Source organism: Phoca vitulina, unplaced genomic scaffold (assembly GCF_004348235.1).
Source record: "Phoca vitulina isolate PV1807 unplaced genomic scaffold, GSC_HSeal_1.0 scaffold68, whole genome shotgun sequence".
Lineage (NCBI taxonomy): Eukaryota > Metazoa > Chordata > Mammalia > Carnivora > Phocidae > Phoca > Phoca vitulina.
This window is the reverse complement of record NW_022589771.1, coordinates 6,897,496-6,922,323: the sequence shown is the minus strand read 5'-3', so window position 1 is coordinate 6,922,323 and position 24,828 is coordinate 6,897,496. Positions and strand designations below refer to the sequence as shown.

Below are 24,828 nucleotides of genomic sequence, written 5' to 3'. Positions count from 1 at the left end.
CCGCAGGGGGGGAGCACTGGGAAGGGCCGCGGGGGGGCCAGGTGCAGGCTGGGAGATGTCTGGGATCCAAGGACGTGTGGGCCGCTCTTCCAGAGCAGAGAGGAGCGGCAGCGGCCGAGCAGCTGAGGGCGAGGCACCAGAGGGCGCATCTGTACACGGGCGGGCTCTAGAAGAAGCGCGCGCCATGACAGAAAGTCTTCCTCTGTGCAAAGACTACGGACTAGATACTTCCTTGCACTGTTTTCTGCAAAGAGCAAGTACCACCTCAGTGAGTCTGGAAGAACAGTGCATGGGAAGCAGGAGCGTCTGGCGGCAGCAGGAGCTTGGCTAAGGGGAGGAAAAGCACAACCACCATGGACCGACTTCCAAGCTGGAGGCGGCCGCGGCGGGTAGCAAAGGGCACGGCAGGCAGGGGCCGCGCAACAAGGGCAGGGGGCGCCTCTCGACTGGAGGTCCCCCAGTGACTGCTGGTTCCGGTCCTGCCCAGGAGGCCCCCTGCCATCCCCACGCGGACCGCTCCCCGGCCGCGGCTCTGGCTTCTCCCGGTCCTGCTCAGGCGCGTGCGCATCCTGACTGGCTCCACGCAGAAGGAACGGCTGCGGCTTCTGCACTTGCCATCCCACGCCAGTTAAGCTTTTGCTGGAAGACATCGGCCTAGGACCTGGAACCACACTCACTGGTGCAGGCGCGGTTCCCCAGCAAAGCCCAGCTGCACACCCCGCAGACCTCTTACACACATCAGGGCCTGACAGAGCTGGGCTCCGCAGCAGCACTTCAGGGGTGGTGATCTAGGGCTTTCAGAAATGCTTAAAATATCATCGGAGTCCTAGATCTCTCATCGCTTTAAAAAAAAAAAGGTTACGAGTACATACGGTGAGATATGCACGGGGCCCAATCGCTAACCTCAGAGCCCCATGAAGTTTTACAGCTGGACCACCACTCAAATCAAGAACAGGTCACCATCATTAGGTTGGAAGGTTCCCTCGAGCCCCTTTTCCCAGTCAAAACCCACCCCAAAAAGGTAACCCCTTTCTGCCCTCGGTCACCAGTGGGTGGCTGAACCTCCCACAAACCGAAGCACACACGAGCTCTTCTGTATGTGGCTTCCCTGTCGACCCTAACAGTGCGATCCAACCTGGCGGGGCCTGTCAGCAGCTTGTACTTCACTGCTGGATCCTATGCCCTTCTATGAACATGCCACAGTTTATTTACCCATCCCCATCCACAGGCGTTTGGGTTGTTTCCAGGGTTTGGCTACCATGGATACAACTATTTGCAATACCGCCCCCCTCTCTGGGGGAGGAAGCCTTCTCTGACTCAGAGGACCCCCAGCCCCCTGTGCACCAATCTACACAGAAGGATAAAGGAGGGCAGCATCAGTGGCCCCTCTCCTGCGGGAACCCCTACAGCATCAGGGAAAGGAGAAGAGACCAACACTGGGTCTCTTGGGAGGCCTCAGGGCCCACGGGGCAGCCCCAGCCTCCTGTAAGATCCACGGAGGTGCAGCGAGGGGGGCCGGGAGCGCGGGCTGTCCACCAGGTGTTGGCGGCCTCCCAGTCCAGGCACAATCCGCTCACCAAAGGTGACCCGATCATAAGCCATGCTGCCTAGTAACACAGCTGCACCAACTTGATCTAGTCCCAGGGAAAAAGAGCCAGGAAGTTAGTCAAAGTCAGGCCCTCCTGCTAGTTTACAAGCCCCTCTGAACACCCCCTACTTATCTTTTGGTTGGACTCCTTCTTCTTGGGTACGTGTCTAGGAACAGATGGCTGAGTCAAAGGACATTTCAGCTTCAGGAGACAATACCAAAGAGTTTTCCAAAGTGGTTGTATCACCACGTGCGAGCTCCAATTTTTCTGTTCGATACTGTCAGTTTCTCTACAGGTTACCGTCATCCATTACGGTAGAGTTTGAGAATGGTTTAAAAGTCCCATGAAGTTTGGAAAAGAGGGCTCGTTCCGCAGCCAGGGCTAGAACCAGTTCTAGACCTGTTCAAGCAATCGTGCTCACCTCAGCCAGCCGGTCTGGGAGCAGCAGGCCCGGGGAGGGGGGACACATATACCTCAGCAAACATGCGAGGAGTGCCCCAGGTCTCACCCAGGAGGCAGCAGCCCCCCAAAGTCCACACCCTACAACCCCACGCTGCCCAAACCCAGGAAGGATGAGCCTCAGCTCTGCTCTGAGGGGGACCTTGCCCAGCAGTGCACACAGCTCTGCCGTGAGCCTGGGGGATGGGCTCAGCACCTTTTGACAATTCACATTCCCTAACAAGAAGGATGATGAGCACCTTTCCACAGACTTCCGGGCCATCTGGATAACCTCTTTTGTAAACAACAGACTTTTTAAATTTTTTCTTAATACAGGTCTCTATCCGAAAGCACCACACTCCTGTGAAACCCTCCGTAAGCCGAGACGACATAAGGCGAAGAATCAAGTGCCGTTAGTTTACGTGGAAAACTTCTGAGCATTCCCAGACCCCAAAAATCACTTCTCCCAGGCTCTCCTGATCCCCAGGACATGTTTAGCTAATGGACACACAAAATCAGTCGAGATCAAGCCCAGATGCTCAGGGACGCAGCTGAGAGCCCCGGGGCCGGAGGCTGAGATGCCGCGGGTGGTTCGCGGGGCAGGAGGTGGGGGGCCGCGCTCGCTGCTCGGGTGCAGTCCGCCGCCTGCACGGGGGCTCACTGCACACCCGCCGCTGGACGCGGTTTTCGCTTTTCGCCTTTTTTTCCACTAAGAGCGGAAATCCTCTTCGGATTTCTTCTGGTTAGTGAGGACAGGTATGAATGTAGGTCTTCTGTAGCGGTGAAGTGGTATAAAACAAACTTTTGAAAAATGGGGATACCTGCGTATCTTCTTTAGTTTCTTCAAGCCCCCCTCCTTTCCTAAGACCACTATTATCAGTAACCCCAAGAGCTGTTTTACCATTTTCTAAGCCTACAGTTAAAGGCCTTCTTTTTATTCTTTCTTTTGTTAAACCGACATCTTTTGCGAGACCGAACACTGAGAACACAGCATCATAAGGAACCCCCACGCGCCCACCCCTGCTGGAGACTCACAGGTGCGGCGGAGCCCGTCCGCCCGCCACGTCCAGCTCCGCCAGTCGCCATCCCCTTCACAAACCCATCCCTGGCCAGACGCCCCACAACAGACAGCTTGTGAACGCTGTACACAAGGAAGCAAAACGCGTACATCCTTGTGTGTCTGACTTCTCTCGCTCTTGTGTTGGGGAGACCGGCCCACTACACGTCCGTCTGCTTCCACTGCTGTCTGCCAGTCTGCTGTGCAAACAGCCCACAAGGATCGTCCCCGCATACGCGATGGACGTTCGGGTTATTTCGTTTCCAGCTATTATGAATGACGCAGCCACGAGCACGCTGGCTTGTCTCTTGGGACGCGCACGGCATGTCTGTGTAGATGCCCGGGGCGGGACGGCCGGGTCACGGGGCGCGCAGTGCAAGCGCCAGTTCCCACCCCCCGAGCCATGAACGGGCTCACTTCCCGCCCGTTCGCTGCCGCCCACCGAGCCCGCCGAGCCCGCCGTTGCAGCCATCCTGGGGCTGTGCCCTGGCCCCCGCACACCTAGTTTGCACTTCACTAGGATGAAGCACCTTTCCATATGCTTTCTGGCCATTGGCATAGCTTCTTCTGCCTATTTTTCTATTGATCTGTCAGTCTCTTTTCATTGATTTGCAGGAGTTCTTCACATATCCTGGGAAGAGCCCTTCCCACCTACGTATCCTGCTGGTGCTCTTCCACGCTGTGGCTCGCATCTTCACTCACGTAATGCTACCTGCCGACGGAGAGAAGTTCCCATTTCAGCGTAGTCCAGTCCGTCCCTCTCTTCCTTCACGGTCCGTGCCTTTAGTCCTGTGTCAGAAATATCTGCTAACCTCCAGGTCATGGAAATAGTCTCCCGTATTCTCTTCTAGAGGCTTCTTTGTCTTATCTTTAATGTTTGGATCTAAACTCCACCTGGAATTGTGTCTGGTACGAGATCGAGATTTATTTTTACATACAGACATTCAGTAGACCCACTGAATAAATTTTTCTTGAATCCATTTAGTTAAAATGTACTCCAACTGCCCTAGTCCTCCCCAGTGGATTATGACCTCAGCCGCTGGCTCTTCTCCCACCTCCATCTAATTGTTGGCCTCCATCTGCCCCCCACCCCACCAGGTCCCACACCTTTCATGGCACGCTGGCCTCAAACCCGACTACGACTCCTTACCAGACGATGAACAAAACCCAGGCCTCAGGATGCCATACAAACACTTCCATAATCTCTTCAAAATCCAGCTTCTGATAGCTCTGTAGCCTTACCGGCAAGCCCTGCCTCACCCCTTAAGTTCCAGCAAGACTGAGCTCCTTCATAGTTTCTTCACTAAAACCTTCTTTGCTTTAAACACGCTCTCACATTTGCCACCACAAGCCACATCTACCTGGCAGATCTCACTCAACCTACTCATTCCATTAAAACGTAAACTCCCCCGGATGGGGTTTGGTCTGTCTTGCTCTCTGCTAAAAATGCAGTGCCTAGAACAAATGCTTGCTTGGCACAACACAGGTGCCCCGGGAATATCTGTTGAACGGAAGAATCTTTTAAAACCCAGCTCATACAAGACCACCTCTAGAAACATTCCCTAGCACGAAGTAGGCGCCATGAAAACGCTCACTGAACTGAACTGAAGCATCCATGCAGGGATGGGACCTCTGCATCCTTGATAACTCCTCCTGTACCCAAATGTTCTTCTCTGATCACCTGGCGACACTGCTCTGACCCTGTTCCCACGGCTGGCTCAGTGTACTCGACCGTGAGTTTCCCGCGTCAGGAGGAACCTGCTTCTTCCTCATCTGCGTGCCGTGCCCCCACCCCATGTTTACCACAGTGCCCTGCAGGCAACCAACTGCCTCCCAAATGACACTTGCCAGCCCTTCTTCTCTCCTGAGAGCCACCAACCCTCACCGGTTCTTCCTCAGCAACACCTCCGGCATTTACCTGTCCTCCTGTCCATTCCTACTCCTCTTCCACGTCAGGTCCTCACGGCTCCAGGTCACGCAATGACCCCTGCCCCTGTCTACCGAGAAGCCCCACAGAGCTTCTGGAACACAGCAAGCACTCAGGGACTCTGAGCTACACTCCTCAGCGACGCCTCGGCTTCTGTCTTCTGCTGAGCCCGAACCTCGGAACATAGATCCAAGTGGCCAGCCTGGAAGGCACCCCTTTTCTGTTTCATCCAGTTTAACCTGGAAGCTTCTCCCACATGCAGCCCCTGCTCACAGACTGGTGGACTGGCCAGTCTCTAGACCAGGTGGCTCTTCCGGGATCCTGGTCCTACCTGGCCTACCCTGTGTGGAAGCATAATCAGAACCAAAGCTGACAAAAGACAAATCAGTACTGAGGGAGACCCACGTTTTAAAAAATCATTTGGGAAGTCATCGTAACAAATATATAATGGTCTTGTAGAAAATACCTTTCTTATATTCTCACTTACAATTTGGTAAAGATTAAAATATATGCACATGACTACTTTTTTTTTCTTACCAGAGACGCAGGCAAACAGGCCCTGCTAGTGTGAATGAAAAGGGGAGATCTTTCCGGAAGGCAACTCGACAACGTGTACTAGAAGCTTTAAGAACAAGTGTGTCCTTGAGCTAGCAACTCTACGTGTATGGATACATCACATGTAGACAGACGGACGAGAATACACGCTGATTCCGTTGCAAACAATTCTGAGCAATCCAAATGTTCAAAACAGGACTGACTGAATGAACGCACTTCCTCTGCAGACAGAAAGGCCACAGACCAAAAGGACACCTCCTGCTGTTAGAGTAAGCATTCTATCTTCCACATTCACAGAGACAATATATTCAATGTTTGGTAAATGGAGGGCACTTTTTTTAATGTTGCAGGAAAAAAGAAATACCCTATGAACGAGTCATCTGAGCTCATGAAGAACTGCTACACTCTGGACATCACTCCTTGATCCCTATCGGCTGTACGGGGCAGCTACAACGTGCATTTTTACACGTTTTCAATCAGGGCAGCTGGCCCAAGGCTCTTCCCTGGCACCCCTGGCCCGGCACTCCACGTCCCACTACAGAGGTGGGGCTTGTTCCCATGGCATCCGGCTTGTTCCCGTGGCCGCCTACTCTCAAAGAAGATACTTCAAATCAATGGACAAATCAACCAGAAGGTTAGCAGGATGTGTTTTACAAACCATAGAAGCAAATATACATAGCCTTTTCTGCTAAAGAAATGTCACAATTAGAAATGCAGGAAAGGGCTGTAATACTTAGGCTTTGGGCTTAAAAGGATTAACAAAAGAAGCTGAGCCCTACAAGAACTACACCCAGACCCAGCCTGCAAGCTGGCTGAGCCCGTGGCCTCTCCGCGCACACAGCGTTGCCCCCAGCCCGGGACCGCACCATGCTGAGCCCCCTCGGGCCCGTGTCAGAAGCCACAGCTCCACACTGGCCTCCGGCCACTGATACAAAGGTGAAAAACACCCCACCAAAAAGCTAGCCCCGACACCAGGAAATGAGTCTATTTTTTAGAGTAAAATTAAATGTATAGAAAATGTAAATAATTTGGGGTCTTTTGAATTTTGAATATTTCCACAAAAACTTAAAAGAAACTCTAAGAATAATACTTTCCCAGGTAACTGCCAACTGAAAAATGTACTCAAGAAAAACAACGCTCCCCCCGGAAACCAACCTCCAGAAAGAACCTGAGATGAGAAAGCTGAGAGAATAATTCTGTGCCTCAAGTACCATGGGGCCTCCACAGTCTTACGACAGTGCTGACACGCACGTTCACACGGACTCTGTCCTTGGAAAGAAATATTCGAGAAGATGCTACCAAGGAAGGTCACGCTCAGACCTGACGGGCACGAGGGGCTGACACATGGCAGGCAGCGTGAAAAGCTCAGCTCCCTGGACACGCTCAGCACCCACACAGCAGCTTCTGTTTGCCTCCAGGGATGGAAAAGGGGGGCTTAAAGGGGCAAGTAAACGAGTCACGGTCCCTGGCGGGGAGGCGTGGGGTGGGGTGGGGTCTGAGCGCAACCTTCTGGCTCCAGAGCCCACCCTCCGTGCTGGACTGTCTTCCTAACAGCTGACCCTCACAAAGTACACAAAGACAACCAGATTAGAGTCAAACTGCTGGACAGCAGAGGGGACGGGAAGAAGCTCCCAGCAGAGGACCACAGTGGCCGGCATTCACGTCGGTGCCGACCACACGTGAGCGCAGGTGTTCCACGAGGAACACTGTGCAGGCTCACCCGTGGGATGAGCAGAGTTGAGTCGACAAAGGAGGTTGGCAGCTTGTGCCCCGGGCAGTTCAACAAGCACAGCACGCTGCTGGGGCCCAGCTACTGTCCACGGCACTCATGTGGCAGGGATGCCGAGGGATGGCAAGGCAACAGAGCACCCCCACCCCCATCGTGTGCAGCAGGACAAGACCAGGGAACAAGAAGTTGGGTCGTTAGGACAGAGAAAGAGAGAGAAAGCAAACAGTGGGCAACGTGTCCTCACCCTGAATTCAGCTCTGGTCAACTCATCTCAGGCAGGACACAGCAGAACCAGAAAGGTGCAAAGTACAATCAACTTTCATAGTGGGGGACAGCCCCCTCTCGAGGAACGGTCGAGAGGACGATGACCGTTCCACTCAGAAAAGAACAGAACCAGGGGAAAGAATACTGCAACGGATGTGAAGTGCATCCCACAACACAAAGCACGGGAAAAGCCCTCAGTGAACGTCCGCACCAGAGGCCAAGAGCCTAGAGGATGGACCTACATCATGCCGCCGTTCACACGGACTCTCTGGAGCCAGGAGCATTTCCGAGTACGAGCCCCACCACCTGCTCCTTGCATGCTTCTCTTTCCAGCCGAGAGGACAGTTTCCATGCACTCCTACGATGGCCAGAGGTAGCAGGGAGCTCAGGAGACAAGCCAAGGCGGGCAGGAGGACCCGCTATGCGTGCTGCTGTGCTGCGAATGAGTGGAACACCACGCATGTCCCCACGCAGCCTGCCTGCACCGTCTGGGCGTGCCGGAGTGACCAGAGATCCATGCTAGGACGAGGATGCCTGTGAGCAGCAGGAAAAGGCTTCCCTACTCCTCCCCTAGGCTCCACTATGTCCCCAGCAGGCCCCGCAGATCCGGGGAGCTGTATGTAATGCATCCCCAGGCTCCCTCACCCTCCAGCTTCCAGAATGCTTGGCGGAGCTGGCAGGAGGTGGTAGCAGGTGCCCAGCTGGGTCCCTGCAGGGTCAGCGGCCCCTCACCAGGAGGGCCCAGCCCCTCAGCGCGGCGGCGGCCACTCCGGCAATGTTTCCTCGCCTCTCTGCCAGTTGGCTGCCGTGCTGTGACAAGGCAACCTCCTGGGGCAAGAGCAAGAACTTCCGACAGATTCTAATCCTTCAGGATGTGACGGGCGGGGCCCAGCACCAAGGGGCTGGCTCTGCGCCACCCTCCAGGGTTTCCCACCCGCGCCCTGGGCTGCATGACAGTGCCTCCTGAGGGACCCGCCCGGGGTTCCCCCAGTCTGACGGTGCTGAGTGTGAACCACGTGGACTCTAGCACAGAGCCTATTTCTCCCCCCATCCGCTAAGATGACGAAATCTCTCAATCAGGTAAAATATCTAGGCACACACGAGCACAGACAGCCCTGTGCCCCCCTGCTCTGTACGGCCAGGTCGGAGCAGCCGAAGCAGGTCACCCAAGTCCGCGCAGTCCGACGGAGCCACAGGAGTGCCCTTCCACGGCGGAAGATGGTGTTTCCCTCGTTTGCTTGATGAGGTATCTAGGCAAGAAAAATAATCTGATACAAATTCTTACATTCACGAGTGTGTGGCTCAGCTAGGCTAGGCGTTTCTCCTTTAGAAAATTAACTAACATAATTTCTCTTCATTTGGGTAAAGAAAAAAGTTTCTATCACTTGATTATTTCAAACGAAGTGTTGAGCCTGTTCTTTAGTACTCTAGGATACAGAGGATGAAAGGTACTCATTACGAAAGCCCGGCTTCACCAGGCTTTGGCTAGCGCAATACGATTACACTCAAGGACCCTGTTCAACTGTGCCCCTGGGACGTGCCGGCAGCGGCAGGACAGCGCACGAGCCCGGCGTGCGGCCTGACCCTGGACAACCCTTGCGGTATGTTGCTGGGTCAGCCACCTCCCCACTTCCAGGCCTGCCTTCCTCCTTTGTGAAATGGAGTTAGAGCGTTCACCTCATTCCTAACCGGGGAATGGGGCGGGGTGGGGTGGGGGTGTCTGTGAGCCCCCCGAGATGATGTGTAACCCTGTGTATGTGCGCAGGTGCCCCTTTCTGGGCAGAGAGGTCACTGAAACAAAAAAGGGGAGACCCCCCACCCCCGCCCAGACTAGACAGTCATGAACGCTCCCTTACTTCACTAAAACGTGTCTGCTTCTGTGAGCAGCAGGAGTGCAGGAGCCTGGGGACTCGATCCTTAAAGGCCAACACTCCGCTACCGACGCACCGTGCACGCCTCTCTCACGGGTTTCACTCGCACACACGTGCACACGCACAGCCGTCACGCACCCTCCCGACACTTCATGCTACTAATTCCTGTTCGTCACACTGTTACCGTGTGTTCACGTGCCAAACAGAAAGGCGGCTCGGAAATCAAGGGAAGGTCCGCCCACAAGGCCTCACGCCGTGTGTGTGCGGCAGGGAGCCGTCCTCCTCGGGGGATAAAGCCGAAGTGCTCTCAAAACCTCACGGGAAGAAACCGATCCAAGAGTCTTGCTCTGGGCCGACATGAACTCCCCCACGCTGAGAGCAGAAATGACACTTCTGAACAATTACCCAATCGGTGTAAAGAGTAACTACACAAATAACATGCTACAAATGTAGGATATTCAGGAAAAGAGAACTCTTTCCTACAGCACAGACAGTTCAATGCCTGCAATTCGCGATTCAGGGTTTTGGGTTTGAACAATGAAGAAACGAGTAAATTGGGAAAATAGACTCACTTCTAAGAGCTTCAGCTCCTGCACACAGCTGTGCAGCAGCTCTAGGGCGCGCTGAGCCACCTCCCACGGCCTCTGCAGGAAGAGGAGCAAGGTGCACTGGCGAGAGAACAGGTAACTGCGCAGATCTAACAGGGTGGCTTCTTGCCTCTGTATCAGTTCACGCTTCTCCATATCTATGGGCTTTCGGAGGATCAATCCATTCCAGCTCTTCACCGGCTGGCAGAAAAAAGTCAGCCAGTTGGCACCATCTAAACAAACACACATCATGAAAGGCGCTGACTACAGATTACTTCACCTTACTGAGATTCTTGCTCAAGGCCGTGAGACCTCACGTACCAACGGGCGGCTCAACAACCAGTTACTCCCTGACCACGGGCCCGCCCCCTTTCCGTGGGCATGGAACCAGGCTAGTGATATGGGGACAGGGTAGCTCCCACGAGTATTCCCACTCGGTACATGGCAACCGATGATGAGCACAAGGCAACATGACCTAGGCCACAAGGCACACGGATGCACCATGTCCAGAGGGTGGTGAACAGGTCGGGAGGCAACTGGACACTGCCGGGCTAAGGGGTCAGGGAGGCCTCAGGCTCTGTGCTCAGTCAGCTCTGAGAGAAGGCACCAGGCCTGGGTTGGAACGTACTGTGCCAGAGAGCAGCCCATTCACGAGACCGTGCTGGTCTTTCTGTCTCCCTTACCGAAGCCTCACACCTATCTCTAACTCAACCACGTCAGCTACCTGAATCATCTCCTGGAGAAAAGGACAGCAAGAAGAGAAAAGGACAGGAAGAAGCAGCAGCGGGAAGCAGAAGGGAAACATTCTTGCTTGTCAAAAATTTCCAGCGAGGCTCCCCAATTCTAACTTATAGCCCCAAACTCAAATATGGCCTTAAAGTAAGCATAACAGCCCACGATAACTAGTCATTCAACCCATATGGCAAAATTTAATCTATTTTCCTCACTCCAAAAGAGAGCTGTCGTACCATGTCATGCTGCATTCCCACCAGGAAGCGACTCAATATTGGCACACTGATGTTACTAAATATCTCAAGTGCCAACCACAACTAACAGCAGCCTTTCCTGATTGGAACTTATACTCAGAGCTGCTCAAGTGCACACCTATGGGGGGACTCCCCCCAGCCCTCAGAGTGCCTACACCAGCAGACCCCTCTGTCGGCCCTCTGCCCAGCGTCCTCCTGGCTCCCTCTCACATGTCATTCAGGCCTCTGTGTCAATGGCACCTCCTCAGAGAGCCTCCCAGACCACACTGTCTTACGATCACCCAGCACCTACCGTCACACTCTGCCCCTTCACCCGCAACCCCTTCTGCGGCCTGCACTCATTACAACTACCTGACTTGAAGTTTTTTTTACTTCTACACCTGTTTCCCCTTCATGTAAACTCCATGAAGGAAGGGGTTTTGTTGGTTACCTACTATATTCAGAACAGCACCTGGTCATATGGGACTCTCAATAAGCATCCATTAAACGAATAAACAAAAATGAACAATCTTATCATTGAGCTGCAAAACGTGGTTCAAGCTTACTTTTGGACTCTAATTTGTCCCAGATTTTAAAACTGAGAGAACAAAGAAATTATGCGAAATATGACATAAGAAACACGTAAGATACCTAAATACATACAATATGGAGATGTGAAATATAATTTTATCTCTTCTCAAATTTTTAAAGTTTAATTAGTAAATACTTTGCTCTGGTTATGTTTACATTTGTGTCTTAGCAAAGTAAGAGATCCAAATCTGAACTTCCTAAAACTTGGGTTTGGAGAAAAAACCAATTGGTGCCATTCATCATCATTTCTAGAACAAAGACAGTGCCCAAGCTGACTGTCCCAGCACCTCATCTTCCTACAGGTTTTCTAACAGACACTGGGGTTCCTTGAAATCACTCCTTTCTTCAGACACCGTATCAGGGTTCTCTCAAAAAGAACACCCAACAAAGATGTCTGTTACCGCACTGTGTGTGGTGGTCAGAACGGAGACAACCCAAATGTCCAAGACCGGGGGCAGCTGGATTAACCCTCATGGGTCCACACTGTGGAGCACGATGCAGATATTGACAAACATACCTTAACCCAAAGGGCAGCTGCGCTAACCCTCATGGGTCCACACTGTGGAGCACGATGCAGCTATTAACGAACATACCTTAAAACCTGACCTGTTAGCTTGGAACGATGCCCACGATGGGCTGTTAACAAGAACAAGCTACAGACAAATGTCTACATAGGATGATGCCATTTCTATCAATATAGGTATCACCCAAAACACAGTGAGAACAATTATGAACTTTTTTCTCTGTATATGGTTTCACTGTGCTAATTTTGTACTTCTAAAATAATTCAAGACTTTAAAATTTTAAAAGAAAGATGAACACCCATTACAGTGGTGCCACTTAAAACTCTGCAATGAGCACTCAAATATTACAAAGACAGATTGTCAACAGAAGTACAAGATCCCACTCTTAGGCTAGCAAGGAGGCACAGAATCAGAAGCATAACCAGCCAGCTCTAAGTAGGAGAAAAGACTCTTTCTACCTGAAAAACACCCTCTTCATAAATGCTTTTCTTGCTTAGGATGCTTCTAACAGTGAAAGCGACTAGTTCTTAATTCTCATATCATTTCCTATTAGAACTATAAGAATATATCCTATATAATTTGCACAAAACAATAAAAGGTGATTTAATCATTAAGCAAATAAATAATGGCAGCTTCTAGACTATTTAAGAGTGGGGAAAACTATACTAAGAAAAGAATTTGCTTCTAAAAGTGCACTACTCACCCCCAGCACCAAAGTTGACGACATACTGAGAAAACAGGGCATCCAGTTCGTCATATTGTACCAGGGCATCTTCAAATTGTTGCAGCATCTCAAATACAAAGGCAAGTTCTTCCTAGTTACCCCAATAAAAGTTTTTTAAAAAGCAAAAATGTCAATCAACTTTTTGAAACAATGCGTTGCTATTAAAGACGACAACAGAGAAAAAGCATGCAGCATTAAAAGTAACACTTCTACTATACTAAGTAAACATCAATTTCATGACCATAAGGTGTTAACATTCACAAATGCACAAAGAGGCAGCCCGAAGGAAGTAGGAAAAGGCCGCCACGAGCCCTGGAACCGTCCACGGCCCCTCAGCAGCAGGGACAGGCCCGGGCGCCCTCTATCTCTGGTAGTGCCCTTGCTTCCTAGACACACGCTTTTTAACTGGCATTCTTCTACATGGAAGAGCTGAACCTGCTCCATTTACTAATCTAACCAGCTATTTATATCCATGAGGGCTCATGGATATGAACTGTATTCCATGGGTTAAAATCCAGTTCTATCATTATTTTGTTGTACAAACTGCTCCAGCTTTGGCCATTAGGAGGCTCCTTTAGGTGGTGCTAACATCTTTTGATGGACCTCCATCTTTTTGGGGGGTACTTCCTTACTTTCTGGTAAGTTTTATTCCTGGTCCATCTTGTATTTTCCCTACCCCAGCCCTGGAATCAACCACTTCTAGAAGGAGCTCTGGCACTTATTGTTAAGAATGGAGTTTACGGGCACCTGGGTGGCTCAGTTGGATGAAGCATCTGCCTTTGGCTCAGGTCATGATCCCAGGGTCCTGGGATCGAGTCCCACATCGGGCTCCCTGCTCAGCAGGGAGTCTGCTTCTCCCTCTCCCTCCATTTCCCCCACCCCCGCTTGTGCTGTCTCTCTCTCTCAAATAAATAGGATAATAATAAAAAAAAGGATGGCGTTTAGAAACCAAGATTTTGGCACTAAGTGTGCTTATGTTACTGAGAAGTCATTTTTCTCTAGGCCCTGTCAGAGGACAGGTGTATAATCCTCACACACATGCATGTCTATTTCTGATCCTCCTGTCTCAGAGTCCAATCCCACACCACTGGGTTCACTTGGACTCCCCCTCTCCTTGTCTGTAGCTCTTAGAAACCCAGTTCAATAAGCCTGAAAGGTGCAGTGACAGGGTCATCCGTAAGGTCTGCAGCAGGTCAGTCCCACAGTGAGCTGTGGACGGGAGCAACTCCCTTACGTGCACCCCGTCGCCCAAACACCACTAAGGTGTAAGCAACAGAGTCAGAGACGAACATTGAAATTTCTAATCAGAGTTGGTCTTTTATTTGCTTGAAGTATTATTTCTTCATTAATTTACACACAAGTGCAATTTAAATACAAAAATTAGGGTTTTTTTCAGTCAAAATACGGTAAACAAGAATAAGGAAACCTAAGGGCAACATTCCTGTCACTCTTTGCAGTGTTAGAAAGTTCCCCTAGAAACTAGCTTAAGACTGTCCGTTATTGGAACCCAAGACTACAAAACAAAACCACAGAGGAAATAAATGTCCCGGGGAAGTGATAATCTACTCGCGGTGTCGAGCAGGTGGTAGGCGTCTCTGTCCTCCGGGTCGTCACCTCTGCTAGCGCTCCTCAGCCTCAGGCACTTCCATGGTGGATACCCCGGAAGGCCCGACATATTAGCAAAACCCAGGTTACTCTGAGGCCAAGGCCCTTTCATAAAAGGCCAGATGCCGAGCTCAGAAGCAGCAGGAGAGCTGATGACAGGACTACCCAGGAGACCACCTCTGATCCGCTTGAGAGGCCCCGAGACGGAAACGTCTGTTAGCTACTATGTACTGTCTCTTGGGTTTTAAAAACTATGCCAATAAGAATTACCACCAAAAACCTGCCTTATTTATAAAGACAGGAAGAGAAAAAGGAAGCTGTCTAGTTCTACCCTTCGTCATGTACCTGGACCATGAAATAGTCACAGAAGCTCCAGCCTGGCTCAGTCCTCTTCTCCCTCAAGGTCCTCATGTCGTCCTCAAATTTGCCTAGGTTTTTGGTAAAAGACATAAGAAGCGATGTCCTGAGTTTGGTCAGGAAGGCATTCCAGGATTCCTGAGTTCGAGAAGAGTCCTTCAGGGGGTCGGAGAGCACGACACACCTGCAGAGACACGAATGAACTGTCTGGAAAATACTCCCCAAGCACAGCACATGGCCCAACTGCTACTATGTCCCTGCAGTGCCAACTGCCGTCCTCCCACTTCCTTCCCTCGTTCACTGGTGACAAACAGCAGGCGGGCGGTGAGAAACCAGATTAGGAAAAGGTTTCATCAGAAACTGGGTTAACGCCCCACGAGCCGTCAGTGCCGCAGAAGGACGTCTCAGACCCGGCCTCTGGGGCTCCCAGTAAAGTAAGGTGACCATGGCACCATCAGTCCCCAAACCGCATTCGTGCCGCCCTGTTCAAACACGGCTCTGGTTCCCGGGAACTGACAGGACAGAACTCAGAGTTACTGTTTCGGCAGGGACCCAGCCTCGCTGTCCGGCTCTGCTCGTACTATTCCCAGCCGAGCCCACCCAACTTCTCGGGCTCTCCTCTCTTCGTCTAGCACATTCCTAATCACCCCTCCAAACCCGGCTGGGCTGACACACGACCTCATGGAACCCGGCCCCCGCTGCTCTGCCCTCTGGGTCCCACTGTGATCACACTCCCACCACGGCAAGTGCCATACTGCAAACACTTCTTCTCGGCAGATCTCTCCCTCCCCCCAGACCCGAGACCGTGCGCTCCATAAGAGCAGGGTTCGTAAATAATTCATAAATGAAACTTAAAGAATACGGCTGAACATGTAGATATGATACAATTTCACTACAAAAAGAGGGCAGCTGGCTGGCTCAGTCAGCAGAGCACGCGACTCTTGATCTCAGGGTTGTGAGTTCAGCCCCATGTTGGGCATGGAGGCTACTTAAAAAAGAAAAAAAAGACCATCCGTGGTGTGGAAATATCAAAGGCATAAAATTACAAGTTTCCAATGGATTTGGAAAAGGTAACGTGTCCAACTAACAGACTGGAAAAGCTAGATTTCTTTACCCTTGTTAATAATAATTTACAAAAAAAATGATTAAACATGGACTCAGAAATAATTTTAAAATACTGGTGCTATGGGCTTCAGTATTTCTCCTCAGGAATATGTTGCCTTAATTACTAGCAAGTAGCAAAATGGACAGATTCTAAGTCTCTGTGCCCCATCACACCCTTTGGTGGAAGGGCTAAATCTCTGGAATTACAAATCAGCAGACAAAACATATGAAGTCGCCCACAATGTAGACGATCCAGCAGGTGAATAATCAGTCCCAAGAAGAAGGTTTGAAAATCGGTAACTGGCTTTAATTCCAGACATTCCAGCCCACGGTGCTGTTTCTTCCCCTGAAAACAAAGGGGTCCCACCAGCTCACTCCTAAAGCCCCAAAGGACTAACACACATTTATTCACTACAGGAGATGCTAGAATCTGTCAGTTCAGCGATTTATCCTTAAGCCGTTCTCAAGGGTTGTGAACCATCGGCATCTATTCCTGACCAGACACAGGATTCTCCCCTGAAGCTAGGCGGGTGCAAGGGAGAGGAAACGGCCACGAGCACCAACCAGAGGCAGTCTCTGTGTCCCAGGACCTGGTGCTTACTGAGCAGACCACATAATTCACTAAGTTCTCTATCCCTTATCAGCCCCTTCAACTTTCATGGTTTCTAGACCTTCTTTCTATAACAAAAAAAGAACTACGCTTCAGAAATTCACATTAAGCTTGGACGGTTCACTCAGAAGGGAGAGTCCAAAACAGCTGCTCAGACTGGGGGTGGGGGGACGCCCAATGTGGAGAAGGGCCCCCCCAGCGTGCACCGGCAGCCTGGCGCCCAGGGCAGCCACTCACGGGGGCCTGGCCCCCGCCAGTCACGGGGCTGCCACTCACACCAGCAGCTCACGGGTCAGCCCTCTGATAGCAATACTCACCAAAAACCTGAAAATTGCACAAAACCTTTGGCCAAGCAATTTTCCTTTTAGGGATGTATCCTAAGGAAATCATTAAGGACGTACACAACAACCAAGCTCGAAAGATGTTTACGATGCTGTTCATCCTAAGCGGTAACGTGTCTGTCCAGCAGAGGACCGGATAAACCTCTAGTACATCACCACTGGGGCGTGTCACACACTCACTGACAATAACGGGGGAGAAATACATTCATTGTTCATGGGAACCTTTTTACAACATATTAAGTGCAAAAAGCAAGTACAAAACATTATGCATGGTATATTGAGAAAAAGTTTGAAAAATACATACCAAATACTAAGAGTTAAGATCTATTTTCACTTTGCTTATCATCTTCTTCTGATAACCCTACCATGAACATGCAGTGTTTACAATCACAAATTACATACAAGATTAAGCTGCCCCAGGGCCAAGTGCGCCAACGTTTCCAAAGGCCAGAAATCACACCAGCTAATAAAACAATTGCCAATATAGATGTTATCAAATTTGTATGTATGAAAATCTGACCCAGCTCTTTACTTTAAAAATTAAAGTACAGATTTGTTAAAGGTAGCTTGCAAATTAATGAAAATCAAAATGCTGGAAGGCATGTTTATATACTGAGATGAAATGTTAAAAATTTTAGTAAGATTTCATGTATAAAGAATGAGTCATTAAAAACAAGCTAGATTTCAGTGGACTCGGCAGGAACACACTTTAAGCAATCAGATAAAATGGTAACATAGACTGAAAAGGAATCAACAGGCACTTTGAAAAAAATCCTATAATTTGAACATGTCACAGGTTTAGACTAATATGCCCTATTAGTACCAATTTATGTACTTAATAAAATCCCAAAGAAATGAGACCAAGAAGCTGTTTGGTCTGGCCGTCAGTCAGGCCCCCCAGCCCCTGTGGCCTCCCCCTGTGGACACCAGAGCTGTCTTCCCCTCAAGCCTCCTGGCGGCCTGCTGCTCCTCCTTCCAGAACAAGTGTGCTGGTATACCCGAGCCACACGGGGGAAGGACACTCAGTAATGGGGCATCTTGTCAAAATGCTAAGTTGATTCCTTTGGGATAACTAGTTTATGAATAACAGGCCTTAGGAAAAAGTCCCACAAGTCCAAATGTCATGAAATTTCTCTAAGATAAACCATAAGCTCAACAACCTAATATTTATTTCAAACTATAAATAAAGCAAGTCTGAACATTACTCTGTGTCCAGAACTGTGTGGAACATGAAAAGAAGCCCACGAAGGCTCCTCCCCCTGAAGAACTGTCAATTTCCTGGGCGGCCTGACACAGGGCGCGGTCACAGTGTCAGTGTGACACAGTGTGGGCTCTCCTGGCCACACGCCCAGGGCTCGGCCCACGCTCTTCCCCGAGCTCCCAGGAGCCCTTCGCCTCGTAGCCCCGCCCCGCTCCCGTCTCCGGTCGCACTCGGAGCACCGGCCAGCAGGGTGCCACAGGCGTGGTGACAGGGTGTGAAGCCACGCCCCGTCCCTCCGGGAGGCCACACGAACCAGAGCAGGGACCAGGCTCAGGGCTGCACCCCAGGACCTGGGGGAGTCAAAGCACTGACCTACCACCTACAGACTAAACCCCCAGGCCTCAGGAAAAATGCCACTAGGCCTGGCACCGCTGAAACGGGAAGTGAGCTCCCCCCACCCCCCCAAAGACAGAACAGGGCCCGACAGAGAGAAGCAAGGGCAAAGTAAGTCCATGAAATAACGGAGCCACCAAAGTTTCGGGGTTCCCTTTCACAGATTCTACAGATCAAGTCAGCATTTCAGAATTTTGGTTCTGAGGAACTCATAATAGGTATTAAGGTCAACAAACAAAACACGGGGCCCCCTCACTGAAGGCGTGTTGGGAACCCTGCTGTAGACGAGGCCCACGGGACTTCCCAAAACCCCAGCTACACCGACACGCACGACGGGTCCTTGAAGGGAACCCACCGTGTGGTCTCTCCTCCGCGGTGGCCAGGCAGCGTTTCACCGGCCAGAGCAGGAACGCCGCGAGGAGGGGCCCTTGGGCTTCCCTGCAGCAGCCCCCCAGCCGTGCTGAAGCGTCAGGCCCGCCACCGCCGCTCACGGGGTCAGAGCCCCTACGCGGAAAGCGGTAATGTCCACCGGCCAGGTGTCAGCCAATGAGGTAAATTAAAGATACACTTACCTGTCACTCTGTTTATTACAAAAATCATTCCTTATTTTGTCCACAATGGAAGTTCGGGGAAGGATGTTGGTTTTGTTTTTTTTCTTGGCATCATTTTCAACTACCACTATTAGCCAGTCCACAGAGCTATGAGCTTTCAGAACATTCTGCCACTTGGTAAGGTCGTCTTTTACTGTAGCTTTATACACTTCAGTATCCTAAAAATAAAAAAGTCACTGTGAAGGAAAGTTCATCAATGACCTTCAGTTTAACAGCAAAATGTGTCCACTAACAAAGAATACATCAGCCACAGTGCTTCATCGCTGGGAGCTGGGGGCACTCTGGGCAGGCCCGGTGACACCGAGGCAGGACAGCTCCAACGTCACAGAGGAAGAGACCGAGAGAGAGCTCAGTAAACTGCCCACAGCAACACAGACCATTGGGCAAGCTGGGACTTGAAAACCCAGGTCTGCTCTGCCAAAGACCTCGTGCCCAAGAACTGCGTTAATCACACCCTGGCACATGGCCGCTGCGATGGGACGAAGCGGCTCCTCGTACCCAGGCCGGAGGCCGCGCATCTGCAGGAAGCCCAGGCTGCCTCCGGGCAGTGTCCTCCGTGGCCCCCCAGCTCTCTGCCAGCCCCCCAGAACCACTCCAATGCGAATGCCACTTGCAGGCCACAGCAGGGGCAAGGCAGCTTCCGATGCAAGCCCAAGGAAAGAGGACAATCTAGGGCTTCTTGAGAGCTGTTCTAACTCACAAGGACTGAAAGGGGAACCATCCTGGTCCTAAAAAGTCAATGCTGCTTCGCACTCAAGAGTCCCAAAGCCCATGAGCCTACCTCCGCTCATCCAGAGAGAAGTGGGAAGACACAAAATTTCCTTGCTATCGGTAACTGTCGATAATTGCACTTATGCTCCATAAATCTACTTAGCAGATCTATAATGAAAATCTAAAACCAAGATACTTAATTCATATCCAAATCAGGCGTTTAAAAACCTTTGCAAGCTATAATTTATACCTACTGTTTAAATATGTATTTCCCCCCCCTTTTTTTTTTAATAGAAAGATTCCTTGTTATCCTGCCCATATTTTCTCCGGATTTTTTAGTCTTTCTTGAATATGCTAATGGGATCAATCCATGAATGAAAAATCTCACATTCTGTACCCCGTGCCTCCTGTGATTTAATTGGTAAGTAAAAAGTTGCAGAAGTGAGTACTTTTATTTAATTTTTAGTCTGATTTTTAAAACTGTGTCCTCAGTTTAAATTAAAAAAAACAAAACAAAACAATCTGGAAAGATCTTCTGCTGAAAAAACAAGAGGAAAACCATCTTGTGAAGATCGATCTTCTGTGAGCCACCACGTCAGTAACGCGCTCCTAGACCGCGGCCTCCACAGAAGGGCAGCTCGTAGGGCGGGCTGGCTCCACCTCACCGGCCCGCGCTCTGCAGGGCTCTGGGGCCCACGAGCATCAGGCCTGCAGAGTGCAACCAAAGGCCACAGAACCCAGCGTCTTTAAAATCACACCGCAGGGCCCTGGGTCAGGGAGCCCGAAAGAGCTGAGCAGCACCCTCTACCAGGCCCAGCCCCAGCTCCCAGCTCTCCAAACCAGGGAGGGGCTGCCACACCCCCTGAGCAGACACCAGTCCCCCACCCCTGGGATGCTCTGCTTGCGGCAGAGATCTGGATGAGCAACAGCAAGGCAGAGTCCCCAAAGTTCTGGTGAGGTGAGCAGTATGTCATCTAGGCCCTCACTTGTGACAGTGAGCAGCCATGGACGCTCCTAACAAGACCCAGTGACTGTTGAGAAGCGCCCAAGCTGAGCCAGTGAGGTTGAAGGTGTCTCCAGGAAACCAAGTCATTGGCAGGGAAGGTAGGGAAGGTGCCCACAGTCGGGGATGAGGAGGGCACCAAGGGGGGGGGAGCGGCCCTGCCTGGACACCAGAGCCACACAGGGCAAGAAGGATCACAGCCCAAGATGTGGAACCCCAAGTGAGAGGATGAAGGACTGGGGGGCTGGAATGAGGTGTCAGAGGCCAAGAAGGGCAAAGAGGGCCTCCCTGTTGGGGTGACCTGATCTGGGGTGTTGTGGATCAGCCGAGGAGGGAAGGGATTCAATGTGGAGCATCAGCCCCAGGGCAGGGAGGGGGCACTGAGTTGGGGGGGGGGGCGGAGGACAGCAGTGACAGAATGCTCCCTGACGGCGATCATTCAAATAAGCAAATCTTATTTGAGGTTTGTGAAGACAGTGAGCGCCTGGCTTCTCCACATCAGAGAAGGAAGTTACAAACATGGAAAGGGAGGACACTAGAATCACCCTGCGGTGCAGGACTGGAATCGGACCGTGTATACACGTGTGTGCATGTGCGCACATAGACACTTAAAAACGGAAATAAACGTAAATGTGCGTGCGGGTGGACACGCATGTGCACACGTCCATGGACTTCCCAGCAGCGTCCACTGCGAGGGCTCTGGAACAAAGAGCACGTCTAGCTCCAGGGCTTGGTTTCTACATACAATTCCCCACTAAAACAACCAGCGCTCCCTGGAGAAGCGGATGACCCAGGGCTCAGGCAGGGAAAGGACAGGATGACCTGGCACATCTTGTGTTAGGGAGAGCTCAGAAAAGAAGGGCATGTTGAAAGGTCATCAAAGCCAAATCTGGGACAATGTGAGCATTAAAATCAATACTGATAGGAAAGGATTACGCTCCCCAAACTAGAAATCAATGGGTGCATACTGACATGAACCAATAAACAAGACAATTGCCTCTTGTCTGGTGACGGAAGAGGCAGGAGGAAGACTGACACAATCACCTGAAGCAACCGAAACACAGAAACAGGTGAGGTGAGCCCTACAGGCGGTCGGACCACTGCTCGGAGCTCCCAGCCCACAGCATCGCAAGGGGCACTGAGGTCACGCCTGGCAGGTGCCCTGCTTCTCCCTCTCCCACTCCCCCTGCTTGTGTTCCCTCTCTCGCTATATTTCTCTCTGTCAAATAAATAAAGTCTTTAGAATAGACTCAGTAAGGATACAGATAATAGAATTAGTAAACAAAACCATTAAAATGCTTATTGTGACCATATTCTGTGTGTTCAAGAAGATTCCATCAGAGAAAAAACTGATGTTAAGCAGAGACATGGAAGATATTTTAAAAAGAAGGTAAAGACCCTTATGGATCTTCTAGAGATAAAAACCACAATGTCTAAACTGCAAAACATACTGGGTAGGAGGGATTAAGAGCAGATTAGACACCACAGAAGAAACGATTAGGTAACCTGAAGACACAGAAGCAGAAATCATCCAAATGGAACAGAGAAAGACCGAGAGGCCATCAGCACAGTGTCACTGAGCCGGGGGACTTCCAGAGCCTAATACGTGAGTAACTGGAGCCCCAGAGGAGAGGGGGAAAGGGAGGAACACAACAAGTATCTGAAGAAATAATGACCAAAGGTGTTCCAAATCTAAATCAAAACTACAACCCCATAAAGCCTAAAACACTGCAAGCACAAGAAACACGAAGAAAAGTACACCAGGGCGTATCATAGACGGTTTAAAACCAGTGACAAGGGAAAAAAATCTTAAATCACCGAAGTGGGGAAAAAAAAGATACTTTAAATACAAAATAACAAAGACAAGAATGAAAGACTCCTCATGGGTCACAATGTAAACCAAGACAGTGGAGAAACATCTTTTACCTGCTGGAAAGAAATAAACAACTGTCAGTCTAGAATTCTATATCCAGTAAAATATTTTGCAAAATTCAAGGCTTCCTCAGATGCACAGAAGCTGGAAGAATTCTCACCATGGACCTGCCCTCTAAAGAAGGAAAGGGGAGCAAGTGGGAACTAAGAGACATATGTTCTTACCTCTAATCTCTACAAAATAACTGTTTAAAGCAAAGCCAGTAACAACATACGGTCCGGTCCGAAACGAGACCGCTGACACAAAGGCAAACTGGCTGCGTGGCCCAGCTGCATTTGAAGGAAGGAGGTGATGGTTTGAAGGAAGGAGGTCATGTTGCACACGTGCACCAGAAACCCAAAAGCAACTACTAACCTAGCGCAGGAATTTTACTTTTAATTCTAAAATCCCAAATATTATCTACTTGCTCCAGAAAACTTTCCTTAACAGATAATGATCAAAACTAAAGCAAAACAACAACAACAACAAAAAAACACAGGCTCCCTATTAGAAAATGCAATTTTAAGGGGAAAAAACCCTCATTCATAGTGTCTACAGAAAGTGTCTAGCAATAAAAACGCAAGACTTCTATGAAAAACATTAGCACACATTACCTTTTTTTTTAAAGAATTTTTTTTTTTAATTCATTTGAGACAGAGATACAGAGAAAGAGAGAGAGAGCACAAGCAGGGGCAGAGGGAAAGGGAGAAGCAGATTACCTGCTGAGCAGGGAGCCCAACGTGGGGCTCAATCCCAGGACCTAAAGATCATGACCTGAGCCAAAGGCAGACACTTAACCACCTGAGCCACCCAGGTGCCCCCATTAGCACACATTACTAAGGGCATCAAAAAGGCATAAAGAATGGAGAGACCATGGGACTCCTGGGTGGCTCAGTCAGCTAAGCGGCTACCTTCGGCTCAGGTCATGGTCCCGGAGTCCTGGGATCGAGTCCCACATCAGGCTCCTTGCTCAGCGGGGAGCCTGCTTCTCCCTCTGCCTCTGTCTCTCCCCCTGCTTGTGCTCTGTCTCTCTCTCTCTCTGACAAATAAATAAAATCTTTAAAAAAAAAAAAAAAAAAGAATGGAGAGACCATGTTTCTAGATACGAAGACCTGTCATTTTTAAGATTCTCCCCAAATGAATCCACAACTTATTCAAGGCAATCCCAACCAAAACACCTCCCATCCTTCCCTTGCTCTTTTCAACAGCTACTCCTGTTCTATATGGCTTTATAACAAACCACTACAATGTGCAGTGGTCCGGAACGTTCACTCTGCTCACCAATCTACAACCTAGACAAGACCAGGCACACAGCTCGCCTGCCCCAGCGGGTGTGGCACATGAAGGCTGGGAGCAAGAAGGCCATCATGTGTCTGCTGCTGGATCGCTAGCTTGTTGGCAAGGATCTGCTGGGACTGGGGCTGCACACCTCCAGGTGGCCTTCCCATGCGGCACTTGACTTCCTCACAGAATGGTGGCTGAGCTCTAAGAGCACGCATCTCCAGAGGGCCCCACAGAAGATGTATTACCTTTTATGACTTAGTCTCAAAAGTCACAGAGCCCCTCCTCCCAGAGGCCCACTCTTATTCAACTAGAGGAAACACTGACCAGGCCTCTCAATGGAGGAAGGTCACTGCCATGGAGAGAAGAGCATGGGGGATGGAATATGTAGGTACAATCATTTTTGGAAAATAAAATTTGTATACCTAACAATCTGATTCTAAAATTTACACAGAAGAAAAAAATGTATACTAGCCAAGGGATTTATTTTAAAAGAACAGACATCAATACATATTATAAAAATGCAATAATTAAAAGTCTGGTCCTGACACAGAATAGACGATGATCAACAGAACATAATGCATACATGACATTGGTTTAAAATAAAGGTGAAATTTTCAGTAAGTAGAAAAGAGACAGACAATTATGAAATTGTTAGGCCAATGTGCTACCCAATTAAGACTATAAAATTAGGGGCGCCTGGGTGGCTCAGTCATTAAGCGTCTGCCTTCGGCTCAGGTCATGATCCCAGGGTCCTGGGATCGAGCCCCGCATCAGGCTCCCTGCTCCGCGGGAAGCCTGCTTCTCTCTCTCCCACTCCCCCTGCTTGTGTTCCCTCTCTTGCTGTGTCTCTCTGTCAAATAAATAAATAAAATCTT

General features: G+C 50.1%; 1 protein-coding gene across 2 annotated transcripts in view; it reads right to left on the bottom strand.

The window, feature by feature from the left end:
- TRAPPC10 (trafficking protein particle complex 10) overlaps positions 1–24,828 on the bottom strand; it is an 88,498-nt gene that overhangs the window by 33,474 nt on the left and 30,196 nt on the right. For both annotated transcript variants that reach the window (XM_032392493.1, XM_032392494.1), the window contains exons 4-7: positions 19,005–19,201; positions 14,772–14,967; positions 12,801–12,912; positions 10,003–10,250 (exon numbers count right to left, since the gene is read on the bottom strand). In XM_032392493.1, the coding sequence (XP_032248384.1) occupies positions 10,003–10,250; positions 12,801–12,912; positions 14,772–14,967; positions 19,005–19,201 (753 nt within the window). The remainder of the gene's footprint in view (positions 1–10,002; positions 10,251–12,800; positions 12,913–14,771; positions 14,968–19,004; positions 19,202–24,828) is intronic.